The sequence below is a fragment of the Bufo bufo genome, chromosome 2 (genome assembly GCF_905171765.1).
Source record: "Bufo bufo chromosome 2, aBufBuf1.1, whole genome shotgun sequence".
Classification (NCBI taxonomy): Eukaryota; Metazoa; Chordata; class Amphibia; order Anura; family Bufonidae; genus Bufo; species Bufo bufo.
Genome location: NC_053390.1, coordinates 207,284 through 223,382, shown reverse-complemented (window position 1 = coordinate 223,382; position 16,099 = coordinate 207,284). Strand labels below are relative to the sequence as shown.

General features: G+C 52.3%; 5 protein-coding genes across 6 annotated transcripts; 3 read left to right on the top strand and 2 right to left on the bottom strand.

Moving 5' to 3' along the window:
- Positions 1-1,830: 1,830 nt before the first annotated feature.
- Positions 1,831-2,521, top strand: LOC120991918 (histone H1C-like). Of its 2 annotated transcripts, XM_040420645.1 has the most exons (2): positions 1,835-1,858; positions 1,904-2,521. In XM_040420645.1, exons 1-2 carry the CDS (start codon positions 1,835-1,837, stop codon positions 2,519-2,521), a joined length of 642 nt encoding a protein of 213 aa, XP_040276579.1. The 2 variants fall into 2 exon arrangements, with proteins under 2 accessions (XP_040276578.1, XP_040276579.1); XM_040420644.1 differs by having other exon boundaries at positions 1,831-2,521.
- Positions 2,522-3,854: 1,333 nt separating this feature from the next.
- On the bottom strand, positions 3,855-4,513 carry LOC120991921 (histone H3). The gene has a single exon (XM_040420648.1). It carries the CDS (start codon positions 4,263-4,265, stop codon positions 3,855-3,857), a length of 411 nt encoding a protein of 136 aa, XP_040276582.1. The 5' UTR covers positions 4,266-4,513.
- A 3,090-nt stretch (positions 4,514-7,603) lies between these two features.
- On the top strand, positions 7,604-8,052 carry LOC120991924 (histone H2A type 1-like). Its single transcript, XM_040420653.1, has one exon. The coding sequence runs from the start codon at positions 7,654-7,656 to the stop codon at positions 8,044-8,046; it is 393 nt and encodes a 130-aa protein (XP_040276587.1). The 5' UTR covers positions 7,604-7,653; the 3' UTR covers positions 8,047-8,052.
- A 664-nt stretch (positions 8,053-8,716) lies between these two features.
- LOC120991920 (histone H3) lies at positions 8,717-9,337 on the bottom strand. Its single transcript, XM_040420647.1, has one exon. The coding sequence runs from the start codon at positions 9,335-9,337 to the stop codon at positions 8,927-8,929; it is 411 nt and encodes a 136-aa protein (XP_040276581.1). The 3' UTR covers positions 8,717-8,926.
- A 2,417-nt stretch (positions 9,338-11,754) lies between these two features.
- Positions 11,755-12,262, top strand: LOC120991925 (histone H2B type 2-F). The gene has a single exon (XM_040420654.1). The coding sequence runs from the start codon at positions 11,755-11,757 to the stop codon at positions 12,133-12,135; it is 381 nt and encodes a 126-aa protein (XP_040276588.1). The 3' UTR covers positions 12,136-12,262.
- Positions 12,263-16,099: the final 3,837 nt, after the last annotated feature.

Below are 16,099 nucleotides of genomic sequence, written 5' to 3'. Positions count from 1 at the left end.
ATAATATACTGTACTATACTGTGCTGTACTATACTATAATATACTGTGCTGTACTATACTATACTGTGCTGTACTATACTATAATATACTGTACTATACTGTGCTGTACTATACTATAATATACTGTACTATGCTATAATATACTGTACTATACTATACTGTACTATACTATAATATACTGTACTATACTATAATATACTGTACTATACTATACTGTGCTATACTGTACTATACTGTGCTGTACTATACTATAATATACTGTACTATACTATAATATACTGTACTATACTGTACTATACTATAATATACTGTACTATACTGTGCTGTACTATACTATAATATACTGTACTATACTGTGCTGTACTATACTATACTGTACTATACAGCGCTATACTATACTGTGCTATACTATAATATACTGTACTATACTATACTGTGCTGTACTATACTATAATATACTGTACTATACTGTGCTGTGCTATACTATAATAGACTTTACTATACTGTGCTGTGCTATACTGTACTATACTGTGCTTTACTATAATATACTATGCTATACTATAATATACTATACTGTGCTATACTATAATATACTGTACTATACTGTGCTGTACTATACTATACTGTGCTGTACTATACTATAATATACTGTACTATACTGTGCTGTACTATACTATAATATACTGTGCTGTACTATACTATAATATACTGAGCTGTACTATACTATAATATACTGTACTATACTATAATATACTGTACTATACTATACTATAATATACTGTACTATAATATACTGTACTATACTATACTGTACTATGCTATAATATACTGTACTATACTATACTATAATATACTGTACTATACTATAATATACTGTACTATAATATACTGTACTATAATATACTGTACTATACTATTATATACTGTACTATAATATACTGCACTATACTATAATATACTTTGCCGTATTGTACTGAGATTACGGAGGTGCAATGAGGGGGATTATAGGGGCAGTTCTCTCTACTTTTCTTACTCCCCAGAATGTTTCCGGGGGTCAGTAAAGCGGGATCCACACTTCTGGGGGGCGGGGCCATACTCTGCCCCATTGTACCGGCACCCCCTCTGCTGCAGTCAGGAGAGAAGTCCTCTGTCATCTGCGGAGCCCTGACCACAAGACGCATCTCTGCTCCCTGAGAGCCCTGTACACACATGAGGCGGCATCACTGCGGCGGGGAATGTGCGGGGACACGGAGCACCGGAGCCGGCAGGGAGCGGAGGCCGCCGCCTGTGTTACCCTCCCGGCCTCTCCGCGGCTCCAGCTCCTCCCCGCAGCGTCCAAGCAGCTTCCTGCGGCCCCACCTTGTGGGAAAGAGCCCTGGGATGGGGACGAGGGCCGGGAAGAGAGGGAACGAGCCCCCGCAGCGGAGCCATCGGGCCGGATCCAGCCGGATGTGCAGAACGTCAGGCAGAGCGGGAGGCCTGTGGCGGAGATCCCGGGGCCTGCTCCGGCCTCCTCCGCCACAGACGGCGGCACACGGTGAGGGGGGATGTCCGGGAGGAGGAAGGCGCGGAGAAGGCGGCCTCTCCTGTCCGGTTCTAGCCGCTAAAGGGCTCTTCTCCCGGGCAGGGAAGCACAAGGGGAGAGCGGAGCTGCAGCCGGGCTGAGAGGGGTGAAGGCGGGGCCTGTGTCCAGTGTCAGCCAATAGACGCGCAGGAGGGCGGAGCTCGGCAGCCAATCACTGCGCAGCGCTCCACATATAAGAGGCGGCCCCGGCTCCGGCCTCAGTGTATTCTCCAGGAGAAGTCTTTGTGTTTTCTCCCCACGTCTCACACGATGGCAGAGACCGCGCCAGCAGCCGCCGCTCCTCCTCCTCCCGCCGAAGCGGCCGCCAAGTCCAAGAAGCAGCCGAGGAAATCCGCCGCGGCAGGGGGCGCCAAGAAAAGCAAGAAGCCGTCCGGTCCCAGCGTGTCCGAGCTCCTGGTCACAGCCGTGTCCGCCTCCAAGGAGCGCAGCGGGGTGTCTCTGGCCGCCCTGAAGAAGGCTCTGGCTGCCGGAGGATGCGATGTAGAGAAGAACAATAGCCGCATCAAGGTGGCCATCAGGGCTCTGGTCACCAAGGGGACCCTCACCCAGGTGAAGGGCAGCGGCGCCTCCGGCTCCTTCAAGATCAACAAGAAGCAGCAGGAGACCAAGGACAAGGCGGCGGCCAAGAAGAAGAAGCCGGCGGCCAAGAAACCTGCAGCTACTGCGGCCAAGAAACCCGCTAAATCCCCGAAGAAGCCCAAGAAGGCTCCGGCCAAGAGCCCGAAAAAGGCGAAGAAACCAGCCGCGGCCAAGAAAGCAGCCAAGAGCCCCAAGAAGCCGAAGGCTGCCCCCAAGAAGCTGGCCAAGAGTCCGGCTAAGAAGGCGGCCAAACCCAAGGCTGCCAAGAGTCCGGCTAAGAAAGCGGCCAAACCCAAGGCTGCCAAGAGTCCGGCTAAGAAAGCGGCGAAAGCCAAGAAGAGCGCGGCCAAGAAGTAACCGGCGCCGCCCGCACTTCTCCCCCAAAGGCTCTTCTCAGAGCCGCCACCTCCTCCTCAGACGAGCTCCACTCCGCCCTTCTGCCCTCGTTCTCCGCTCACAGCGGGCGGGGGCTCCGGCTCCTCTGCGGGCAGGAATAGGGGGCGGGTTAACCCTGTCAGCGCCGCTCTCTTCCGTCTATCAGCGCCTCGCTGCTCGGCTGATAACCGCCCCGCCCCTCACTGTTGGTAGTGATGCCGCCGCTGAGTGTACTGTGCGTGCAGGGGGGTCGTGCGCTCTATCCCTGGACACCAGCGCAGCGATGGAGCCGCTCTTCTCCGCACAGTGAATACGGGACTGTTCTCCCCTTCTCCGGTGGGGGGCGGGAGAAGGCGGCCACTGACGGGTTAATACTGAGCAGCCTATGGGGGCGGGGCTATAGAACTAGCACCTTGGCTTTTGAAATTCCCGCTCAATTACCATCTGGTTAGAATTCAGCGGCCGTGGACAAGCTCCGCCCCTGGCTCAGCTGAATGGATATTGTGAGCCCCTCCTCTCTTGCTGCTCCGCCCACCGGCTCAGCTGATTACATGGATGTGAGCCCCTCCCCTCATGCTGCTCCGCCCCCCGCTCCTGCTCTTCTCAGAGCCCCCACCTTCTCTAGGACGGAGCTGCCGCATTGTGTGAATACATGGAAGCCTCATGTCCGAGGCGGATTATTCCCTCATTATAGACCACTGATCGGGAGGATGGGGGGAGTAGTGATTGGACACTTGAGGAGGATGGGGGGAGTAGTGATCAGACAGTGAGGAGGAGGAGGTAGTGAAGGACGAGCGGCTGGATGGGTCCACAGAGCCGGGCACTCGGGGATACACCGGTGCTATGGGGGCGGGGATAGGATTGGAGCTCAGGACATGGCGGAGAATGCGGGGACGTCTGTGACGAAGAGACGGAAGGGAAGAGCAGGAAGTCCGGGCGGACATTGCTGCTGTAGAGGGTTTGGCCGCTGAATTCTAACCGCACTGTAATTGAGCGGGAATTTCAAAAGCCAGGAGATCAGCCAATCACTGTAAAGCACTTGTCCTATAGCTCCGCCCCCAGCAGCGCTGAGTGGAGATGGCGGGGGGCAGGGAGGATGGAGGCGGTTATCGGTCACGGTCAGCGAGTCCCTGATAGACGGGGGGAGATACAGAGAGCGCTTTTAGAATAAAGGAACTGCTCTTACTAATTAGAGCGCTGAAAGGGTTAACCCGCCTCCTGTGAGCAGAGGTGGAGAATGAAGGGCGGAGTGGAGCTCGTCTCTGGAGGAGGTGGTGGCTCTGAGAAGAGCCTTTGTCGGGTGCGGGGCGCAGATCTAAGCCCTCTCCCCTCGGATCCTGCGGGCCAGCTGGATGTCCTTGGGCATGATGGTGACCCGCTTGGCGTGGATGGCGCAGAGGTTGGTGTCCTCGAAGAGCCCGACCAGGTAAGCCTCGCTGGCCTCCTGCAGGGCCATGACGGCCGAGCTCTGGAAGCGAAGGTCGGTCTTGAAGTCCTGGGCGATCTCTCTCACCAGGCGCTGGAAGGGCAGCTTCCGGATGAGCAGCTCGGTGGACTTCTGGTAGCGCCGGATCTCCCGGAGAGCGACGGTCCCGGGCCGGTAGCGGTGAGGCTTCTTGACTCCGCCAGTGGCGGGGGCGCTCTTCCTGGCGGCCTTAGTGGCCAGCTGCTTGCGGGGAGCTTTCCCGCCGGTGGACTTACGCGCTGTCTGCTTGGTTCTGGCCATGGCTCTGCAGAGATCTGTACACAGCAAGAGAATGAGGTGAGGAACGGACCGTGCAGATCATTTATACTCCCGGCCTCGTCCTCATTGGCTCATGTAAACCACACCCCTACATCCCTATTGGTTTATTCGTACAATGATGTGCCCGCCAAAACTTCCGTTACCAATCATCGTTCACAAGAGGCGGAGCTCATCCTATCCGCAAGTCCCAGCTGATGGGCGTGTCTTCAGGTAATAAGCCCCTCCTACATGAAGCGGGAGGTCAGTCCCTTCCCACCGCCTCCTCCTCAGACGAGCTCCACTCCGCCCTTCTGCCCTCGTTCTCCGCTCACAGCGGGCGGGGGCTCCGCTCCTCTGCGGGCAGGAATAGGGGGCGGGTTAACCCTGTCAGCGCCGCTCTCTTCCGTCTATCAGGGCCTCGCTGCTCGGCTGATAACCGCCCCTCACTGCGCCCCGCCCCCTGCTGGTAGTGATGCCGCCGCTGAGTGTACTGTGCGTGCAGGGGGGTCGTGCGCTCTATCCCTGGACACCAGCGCAGCGATGGAGCCGCTCTTCTCCGCACAGTGAATACGGGACTGTTCTCCCCTTCTCCGGTGGGGGGCGGGAGAAGGCGGCCACTGACGGGTTAATACTAGTACGTTAGTGATTGGCTGATCTCTGGATTTTGAAAATCCCGCTCAGCGGCCGTGGAGGAGCAGTCCATTACACACAGGGGACGAACCCTCCACAGCAGCAATGTCTGCCCGTACTCGCAGCATGTCAGGAGCGGAAAGTGCCCCTGTGTGACGGCCGGACCACCAGAGCCCCTGTGTGTAATGGACTGCTCCTCCACGGCCGCTGGATTCTGACCGGACTGTAATTGAGCGGGAATTTCAAAAGCCAGAGATCAGCCAATCACTGTAAAGCACTTGTTCTATAGCTCCGCCCCCTTCTCTCTGCGCTGGTGTCCGGGGATAGAGCGCACGGCGGGGCTCACATCCATCCATCAGCAGATCACTACTCCCCCATCCTCCTCACTGTCTGATCACTACTCCCCCATCCTCCTCACTGTCTGATCACTACTCCCCCATCCTCCTCACTGTCTGATCACTACTCCCCCCCATCCTCACTGTCTGATCACTACTCCCCCATCCTTCTCTTTGGCCGATCACTACTCCCCTCATCCTCCCGAGTATACGATCACTACTCCCCCCATCCTCCCGATCAGTGGTCTATAATGAGGGAATAATCCGCCTCGGACATGAGGCTTCCATGTATTCACACAATGCGGCAGCTCCGTCCTAGAGAAGGGGGGGGCTCTGAGAAGAGCGGGGGGCGGAGCAGGAGGAGGGGCGGGGCTCACATCCATTCACAGAGCCGGGGGGCGGAGCAGCAGGACGCACATCCATCCATTCAGATGAGGCAGGGGCGGGGCTCACATCATCCATTCAGCTGAGCCAGGGGCGGAGCTTCTCCACGGCCGCTGAATTCTTACATCACATCCTAAACATTACAGCCTCCATACTAACAGCCTCTACATTATATTACAGCCTCCACATTATCAACCTCAACAACATATTACAGCCTCTACATTATTTTTACAGCCTAAATATTACCAGCCTCCATGTTATATTACAGCCTCCGTATTAACGGCCTCTACATTAGTCTCCATGTTAAATTACCGGCCTCCACAATATATTACAGACTCCATATTACTGGCCTCTACATTACATCAGGGCCTAAACATTACATTACAGCCTCCATATTACACCACAGCCTCCATATTATATGACAGCCTCCATATTACTAGCCTCTACATTACAGCCTCCATACTACCAGCCTCCACATTACATTATATTACAGCCTCCATATTACTAGCCTCTACATTACAGCCTCCAAACTACCGGCCTCCACATTACATTATATTACAGCCTCCATACTACCAGCCTCCACATTACATCACAGCCATATTACCAGCCTCTGCATTACATTACCAGCCTCCACATTATATTGCAGACTCCATATTACCGTCCTCTACATTACAGCCTAAACATTATGTTACAACCTACATATATTCAGTCTCCAGATTACATTACAGCCTCCATATAACTAGCCTCTACATTACAGCCTCCATATTATATTACAGCCTCCATATTAGCGGCCTCTACATTACATCACAGCTTAAACATTGTTACAGCCTCCATATTAATTGACAGCCTCCGTATTACCAGCCTCTACATTACAGCCTCCCTACTACCAGCCTCCATTTTGTATTATCAATCTCAACATTATATTACAGCCTTCATATTTTCAGCCTCTACATTACATTATAGCCTCCATATTATATTGCAGCCTTTATATTACCAGCCTCCACATTATATTACAGACTCCATATTACCGTCATCTACATTACATCACAGCATAAACATTATGTAACAACCTCCATAATTTCAGCTTCCACATAATTACAGCCTCCACATTATATTGCAGCCTTCATAATACCAGCCTCTGCATTACAGCCTCCAAATTATATTACAGACTCCGTATTACCGGCCTCTACATTACATCACAGCTTAAACATTATGTTACAGCCTCCATATTTTCAGCCTCCACATTACAAGCCTGTAAATTACATTATATCCTCCGCATTATATTAAAGCCTCTATATTATCAACATTATATAACAGCCTTCATATTTACAGCCTCCACATTACATAATAGCCTCAATATTACATTGCAGCCTCCATATTATATTACCACTACTCCCCTTATCCTCCCCAGTGCCCAATCACCACTCCCCTCATTAATAGCAGATCACTACTCCCCTCATCATCCTCAATACCATATAACTACTTCCCTCATTCTCCTTATTGCCCAATCACTACTCCCTCATCCTCCTCTCTGGCAGATCACTGCTCCCCTCATCCTCCTCTCTGGCAGATCACTACTCCCCTCATCCTCCTCTCTGGCAGATCACTGCTCCCCTTATACACTTCAGCTGAGCTCTGCTCCCGCTATGAATGGCTGCGGATCAGCGAGCTGTGCGGCTGCTCAGTGCAGGGCGGGAGGACGAGGCTCCGCTCCTACGGGCACATAAAGGCTGCGGGGTCCAGAGCTCTGCTCCTATTGGCTGGGAAAGCTCAGGATCTCGTCGCTCATTTGAATTTCCCGCCTATAGTCCCCAACGGTAAATGAGCTGCTGATCTACAGGAGGAGCCGGTCATGTGACCTGTACTCGCGTCATAAGCCACGCCCAGCGCCGCTCATTGGCTTCTCCACGAGTCTTGTCTCCGTTGGAGGCTTCTAATCCACCCAATGAGCGGCGCTGGGGGCGGAGCAGCAGCCTATAAAGGCGGCAGGAGGCGGCTCCTCCGGATCACACACATCAGAGTCTTCCTTGCTGTAGAGAACGATGTCTGGACGCGGCAAACAAGGAGGCAAAGTCCGGGCTAAGGCCAAGACCCGCTCCTCCCGGGCAGGGCTCCAGTTCCCGGTCGGCCGAGTGCACAGGCTCCTCCGCAAGGGCAACTACGCCCAGAGGGTGGGCGCCGGCGCTCCCGTCTACTTGGCCGCTGTGCTCGAGTATCTCACCGCCGAGATCCTGGAGCTGGCCGGCAATGCCGCCCGCGACAACAAGAAGACCCGCATCATCCCCCGCCACCTGCAGCTGGCCGTGCGCAACGACGAGGAGCTCAACAAGCTGCTGGGCGGCGTCACCATCGCCCAGGGAGGCGTCCTGCCCAACATCCAGGCCGTGCTGCTGCCCAAGAAGACCGAGAGCACCAAGTCGGCCAAGAGCAAGTGAGCCCGGCTCTGCTGCTGTGCCCCCCGGAACCAAAGGCTCTTCTAAGAGCCCCCACATGCTCTGTACGACTGAGCTGGCGATGCCGCTGATCTCCGCTCTGGAGGAGGCGTCACACAGGGGCACTTACCGCTCCTGACTAGAGATGGGGAGTTTGGATCTTTGGCTTCAGTTGGTGACAAGTGACCCGGAGCCGGATAGGTAATAAGTGTCCGATCAGTGGTGACCGGACTGAGGACTAGAACAGGAAGGGGGGGCTGGGGGCCCTGATCTGGGCATTATACTGAGTAGGGGGCGCTCTATTCTATGGACAGCACTGCGGGGGCTTTATACTGCTGCAGCCGGTCAGAGACTCCGTGTATTGTTCTAGAAGTCGGATCATTGGATTCTTAGCCTCAGTGCACGACTCCCTGGACCGTGTGCGCCTCCGCTCTGATTGGCTGCTGGACTCCCCTCCTCCGACATGAATCGGACATCACCGCTCCTGACCTGCTGCGAGTCCGGGCGGACATTGCTGCTGTAGAGGGTTTGGCCGCTGAATTCTAACCGCACTGTAATTGAGCGGGAATTTCAAAAGCCAGGAGATCAGCCAATCACTGTAAAGCACTTGTCCTATAGCTCCGCCCCCAGCAGCGCTGAGTGGAGATGGCGGGGGGCAGGGAGGATGGAGGCGGTTATCGGTCACGGTCAGCGAGTCCCTGATAGACGGGGGGAGATACAGAGAGCGCTTTTAGAATAAAGGAACTGCTCTTACTAATTAGAGCGCTGAAAGGGTTAACCCGCCTCCTGTGAGCAGAGGTGGAGAATGAAGGGCGGAGTGGAGCTCGTCTCTGGAGGAGGTGGCGGCTCTGAGAAGAGCCTTTGTTGGGTGCGGGGCGCAGATCTAAGCCCTCTCCCCTCGGATCCTGCGGGCCAGCTGGATATCCTTGGGCATGATGGTGACCCGCTTGGCGTGGATGGCGCAGAGGTTGGTGTCCTCGAAGAGCCCGACCAGGTAAGCCTCGCTGGCCTCCTGCAGGGCCATGACGGCCGAGCTCTGGAAGCGAAGGTCGGTCTTGAAGTCCTGGGCGATCTCTCTCACCAGGCGCTGGAAGGGCAGCTTCCGGATGAGCAGCTCGGTGGACTTCTGGTAGCGCCGGATCTCCCGGAGAGCGACGGTCCCGGGCCGGTAGCGGTGAGGCTTCTTGACTCCGCCAGTGGCGGGGGCGCTCTTCCTGGCGGCCTTAGTGGCCAGCTGCTTGCGGGGAGCTTTCCCGCCGGTGGACTTACGGGCTGTCTGCTTGGTTCTGGCCATGGCTCTGCAGAGATCTGTACACAGCAAGAGAATGAGGTGAGGAATGAACCGTGCAGATCATTTATACTCCCGGCCTCGTCCTCATTGGCTCATGTAAACCACACCCCTACATCCCTATTGGTTTATTCGTACAATGATGTGCCCGCCAAAACTTCCGTTACCAATCATCGTTCACAAGAGGCGGAGCCCATTCTATACGCCAGTCCCAGCTGATGGGCGTGTCTCCAGGTAATAAGCCCCTCCTACATGAAGCGGGCGGTCAGTCTCTTCCCACCGCCTCCTCCTCAGACGAGCTCCACTCCGCCCTTCTGCCCTCGTTCTCCGCTCACAGCGGGCGGGGGCTCCGCTCCTCTGCGGGCAGGAATAGGGGGCGGGTTAACCCTGTCAGGGCCTCGCTGCTCGGCTGATAACCGCCCCCCACTGCGCCCCGCCCCCTGCTGGTAGTGATGCCGCCGCTGAGTGTACTGTGCGTGCAGGGGGGTCGTGCGCTCTATCCCTGGACACCAGCGCAGCGATGGAGCCGCTCTTCTCCGCACAGTGAATACGCGACTGTTCTCCCCTTCTCCGGTGGGGGGCGGGAGAAGGCGGCCACTGACGGGTTAATACTGAGCAGGCTATGGGGGCGGGGCTATAGAACTAGTACGTTACAGTGATTGGCTGATCTCTGGCTTTTGAAATTCCCGCTCAATCACAGTCCGGTCAGAATCCAGCGGCCGTGGAGGAGCAGTCCATTACACACAGGGGACGAACCCTCTACAGCAGCAATGTCTGCCCGTTCTCGCAGCATGTCAGGAGCGGTAAGTGCCCCTGTGTGTAATGGACTGCTCCTCCACGGCTGAATTCTGACCGGACTGTAATTGAGCGGGAATTTCAAAAGCCAGAGATCAGCCAATCACTGCAAAGCACTTGTCCTATAGCTCCGCCCCCTTCTCCCTGCGCTGGTGTCCGGGGATAGAGCGCACGGCGGGGCTCACATCCATCCATCAGCAGATCACTACTCCCCCATCCTCCTCACTGGCTGATCACTACTCCCCTCATCATCCCGAGTATACGATCACTACTCCCCACTGTCTGATCACTACTCCCCTAATCATCCTCAGTACCATATAACTACTTCACTCATTATCCTCATCGCCCAACTTCTCTCTGGCCGATCATTCCTCCCCTCATTCTCCTCACTGTCTGATCACTACTCCCCCATCCTTCTCTTTGGCCGATCACTACTCCCCTCATCCTCCCGAGTATACGATCACTACTCCCCCCATCCTCCCGATCAGTGGTCTATAATGAGGGAATAATCCGCCTCGGACATGAGGCTTCCATGTATTCACACAATGCGGCAGCTCCGTCCTAGAGAAGGTGGGGGCTCTGAGAAGAGCAGGAGATGGGGGGGAGCAGGAGGAGGGGAGGGGCTCACATCCATGCAATCAGCTGAGCTGGTGGGCGGAGCAGCAGGAGGGGCGGGGCTCATTTACATTCATTAAGCTAAGCCAGGGGGGCGGAGCAGCAAGAGAGGAGGGGCTCACATCATCCATTCAGCTGAGCCGGGGGCGGAGCTTGTCCACGGCCGCTGAATTCTAACCAGATGGTAATTGAGCGGGAATTTCAAAAGCCAAGGTGCTAGTTCTATAGCCCCGCCCCCATAGCCTGCTCAGTATTAACCCGTCAGTGGCCGCCTTCTCCCGCCCCCCACCGGAGGAGGGGAGAACAGTCCCGTATTCACTGTGCGGAGAAGAGCGGCTCCATCGCTGCGCTGGTGTCCAGGGATAGAGAGCACGACCCCCCTGCACGCACAGTACACTCAGCGGCGGCATCACTACCAGCAGGGGGCGGGGCGGTTATCAGCCGAGCAGAGAGGCCCTGATAGACTGAAGAGAGATGTTAGCCCCGCCCCCCGGCTCACCTGAATGGATGGATGCGAGCCCTGCCCCTCCTGCTGCTCCTCCCCCCGGCTCACCTGAATGGATGGATGTGAGTTCTGCTCCGCCCCCCGGTTTAGGAGAATGGATGGCTATGAGCCCAACCCCTCCTGCTGCTCCGCCCTCCGGTTCAGCTCTATGAATGGATGTGAGCCCCTCCCTTCTTGCTGCTTCGTCCCCCGGCTCAGCTGAATGAATGTATTTGAGCCACGCCTCTCCTGTTGCTCCGCTGAATGGATGGATGTGAGCCCCGCCTCTCTATTTGCTCCGCCCCCGGCTCTGTTGAATGGATGTATGTGAGCCCCGCCCCTCTATTTGCTCCGCCCCCGGCTCAGCTGGATGGATGTGAGGCTGCCAATTGGGAGCAGTGGAGACACCACGTGACCCTCTCCTCCAGTAGATCGGCGCGCAGTCAGCAGCAGCTCATTTGCATGGCCCGTGTATAAATACCGCCGCGGTGGCAGGAGGAGAACAGACGAGATTTTGTCTTCTGTCAGCATGCCCGATCCAGCCAAGTCCGCCCCAGCGCCCAAGAAGGGCTCCAAGAAAGCCGTCACCAAGGTTCAGAAGAAGGACGGCAAGAAGCGGAGGAAGAGCAGGAAGGAGAGCTATGCCATCTACGTCTACAAGGTGCTGAAGCAGGTCCACCCCGACACCGGCATCTCCTCCAAGGCCATGGGCATCATGAACTCCTTCGTCAACGACATCTTCGAGCGCATCGCAGGGGAAGCCTCCCGCCTGGCTCACTACAACAAGCGCTCCACCATCACCTCCCGGGAGATCCAGACCGCCGTGCGCCTGCTGCTGCCCGGAGAGCTGGCCAAGCACGCCGTCTCCGAGGGCACCAAGGCCGTCACCAAGTACACCAGCGCCAAGTGAGCGCCGCCCCCGCTCTCCGGACCCAAAGGCTCTTCTCAGAGCCCCCACCCTGTCTCCAGCGGAGCTGCTCCCGGGTCTCCCCGTTCTCACAGTGGCTGCGGTTTTCCTCCCTGTCAGCTAGATGAGATGCGGTAACGCTATCGGAAGTTACACTACAAGCTCCCCTCATCCTCCTCCTCCATGCCCGATCACTACTCCCATCATCCTCCTCAGTGTGGCGCTCCCTGGAGAGAGGCTGTGCGGCCGCTCAGTGCAGGAGGACGAGGCTCCTACGGGCACATAACGGCTGCGGGGTCCAGAGCTCTGCTATTGGCTGGAAGAGCTCAGGATCTCGTCCCTCATTTGAATTTCCCGCCTATAGTTGAGCATTAAAATAAAGTCTCTATATTATATTATCAACCTCGACATCATATTACAGCCTCCATACTACCAGCCTCCACATTCTATTACAGCCTCTGCATTACATTATAGCCTCCACCTTATATTACAGCCTCCATATTACATCTATGTTTTTATTACAGCCTCCATATTACATTATCTTCCTCCACATTATATTACAGCCTCCATATTACCAGCCTCTACATTACATTACAGCCTCCACATTACATTACCAGGCTCCACATAATATTACAGCCTCCACATTACATTACAGCCTCCATATTACATCTATGTTTCTATTACAGCCTCCATATTACATTATCTTCCTCAACATTATATTACAGCCTCCATACTACCAGCCTCCACATTCTATTACAGCCTCCATACTACCAGCCTCCACATTCTATTACAGCCTCTGCATTACATTATAGCCTCCATATTACATCTATGTTTCTATTACAGCCTCCATATTACATTATCTTCCTCCACATTATATTACAGCCTTCATACTACCAGCCTCTATATTACATTACAGCCTCCATACTACCAGCCTCTACATTACATCACAGCCTCCATATTACCAGCCTCTACATAACATTACAGCCTCCATACTACCAGCCTCTACATTACATTACAGCCTCCACATTACATTACAGCCTACATATAATATTACAGCTTCCACATTATATTCCTGCCTCCATACTACCAGCCTCCACATTCTATTACAGCCTCTGCATTACATTATAGCCTCCATATTACATCTATGTTTCTATTACAGCCTCCATATTACATTATCTTCCTCCACATTATATTACAGCCTCCATATTACCAGCCTCTACATTACATTACAGCCTCCATACTACCAGCCTCTACATTACATTACAGCCTCCATACTACCAGCCTCCACATTACATCACATTATATTACAGCCTTCATATTACCAGCCTCTGCATTACATTATAGCCTCCATATTACACCTATGTTTCTATTACAGCCTCCACATTCTATTACAGCCTCTGCATTATAGCCTCCACCTTATATTACAGCCTCCATATTACATCTATGTTTCTATTACAGCCTCCATATTACATTAACTTCCTCCACATTATATTACAGCCTCCATATTACATTACCTTCCTCCACATTACAGCCTCCATACTACCAGCCTCCACATTACATTATCAGGCTCCACATGATATTACAGCCTCCATATTACATTATAGCCTCCACATTACATCACAGCCTCTACATTATCAACTTCAACATTATATTACAGCCTCCATATTTACAGCATCTTCATTATATTACAGCCTCCATATTATATTATCCACCTCAACAACATATTACAGCCTCCACATTATATTACAGCCTAAATATTACCAGCCTCCACATTACATTACAGCCTCCATGTTACATTATCGGCCTCCACATTATATTACAGCCTCCGTATTACCGGCCTCTACATAACAGTCTCCATGTTACATTACCGGCCTCCACATTATATTACAGACTCCATATTACTGTCCTCTACATTACATCACATCCTAAAAATTACATTACAGCCTCCATGCTACCAGCCTCCACATTACATCACATTATATTACAGCCTTCATATTACCAGCCTATGTGTTACATTATTGCCTCCAAATTATATTACAGCCTCCATTTTACCAGCCTCCACATTACATCACAGCCTCCATAGTATATTATCAACCTCAACAACATATTACAGCCTCTACATTACATTATAGCCTCCACATTATATTACAGCCTAAATATTGCCAGCCTCCATGTTACATTACCGGCCTCCACATTATATTACAGCCTCCGTATTACCGGCCTCCACATTATATTACAGACTCCATATTATCGTCCTCTAAATTACATCACATCCTAAACATTACATTACAGCCTCCATACTACCAGCCTCCACATTACATCACATTATATTACAGCCTTCATATTACCAGCCTATGTGTTACATTATTGCCTCCAAATTATATTACAGCCTCCATTTTACCAGCCTCCACATTACATCACAGCCTCCATAGTATATTATCAACCTCAACAACATATTACAGCCTCTACATTACATTATAGCCTCCACATTATATTACAGCCTAAATATTGCCAGCCTCCATGTTACATTACCGGCCTCCACATTATATTACAGCCTCCGTATTACCGGCCTCCACATTATATTACAGACTCCATATTATCGTCCTCTAAATTACATCACATCCTAAACATTACATTACAGCCTCCATACTACCAGCCTCTACATTATATTACAGCCTCTATATTACCAGCCTCTGCATTACATTAAAGCCTCCACCTTACATTACATCCTCCATATTACATCTATGTTTCTATTACAGCCTCCATATTACATTACCTTCCTCCACATTATATTACAGACTCAATATTACCAGTCTCTACATTACATTACAGCCTCCATACTACCAGCCTCATCATTACATTACAGCCTCCACATTACATTACCAGCCTCCACATTATTTTACAACCTCTGTATTACCAGCCTCCATGTTACATCACCGGCCTCCACATTATATTACAGCCTCTATATTACCAGCCTCCATGTTACATCACCAGCCTCCACATTATATTACAACCTCTGTATTACCGGCCTCTACATGTAATGCATATTTTGCCAATCCCCCGATGTCATCGGTGATGTCATCGGCGCAGGCGCACTGAGGGAGTGCTGAGGAGACGAGCCTCCTCATCTCAGAGCGCCTGCGCCGAATGACCAGAGGCGCGCGATTTTTGAAATACTGACAGGGCCGGCCGGAGGAGGAGATCACGGCTGGCCCTGTCAATCAACACGACGAGGGGGCGTTTTTCTGCTGCGGCTACCAGCACGTAGACGCCCTACTTGCTGGTAGAGCCCTCATTTACATATTATAAAACTTCGTTTTCTAAAGAATCGGCCGCATGAAAGTAAGTGAGACTATTATATTCTCCTATATCGCGCTATAAGGAATGTAACTATCCAAAAAAAATAATAATGAGTTTTGTGGGGTGACAGAAACCCTTTAACTCATTGACCACCTCTGAAAAATCAGGAGGAATTTGACTCTTCCAATGACGGGTCACAATCAATTTGGCACTGAGGAAAGTTTGTCCCACTATAGGTCTGAGAGTAGGGTGAATGTGATGGAGGCCTACAGATAAGAGTGCTCGTTCTGGAGATGGCAATATGGCTAGGTTAGTTAGTTCACCGACCAATGGCGATAATTGGGCATGACCAGAGAATGTGAAACAATGAACCCATCCACATCCCCTCCAACATAAAGGGGAGGTAGAAGGGTATATAGTGTGTAACCTCTGGGGTGTAAAATACCAATTTAGGAGCGTCTTAACTCCCGCCTCATAGTGGGTGACACACTTGAAATTAGAGGTTAAGAAGCCAATAGCATGTGGCCAAGAGTCATCTGGAAATGAGCCCCTATCTTCTGTTCACACTTTTTAAAAGGTTTAGTTTTGATAAATTTGGTTTTATCACCTAAGAAATTATAGATACGACCAGTCGCCCCTTTCCTCAATAAGCCTGGGATTGAAATAA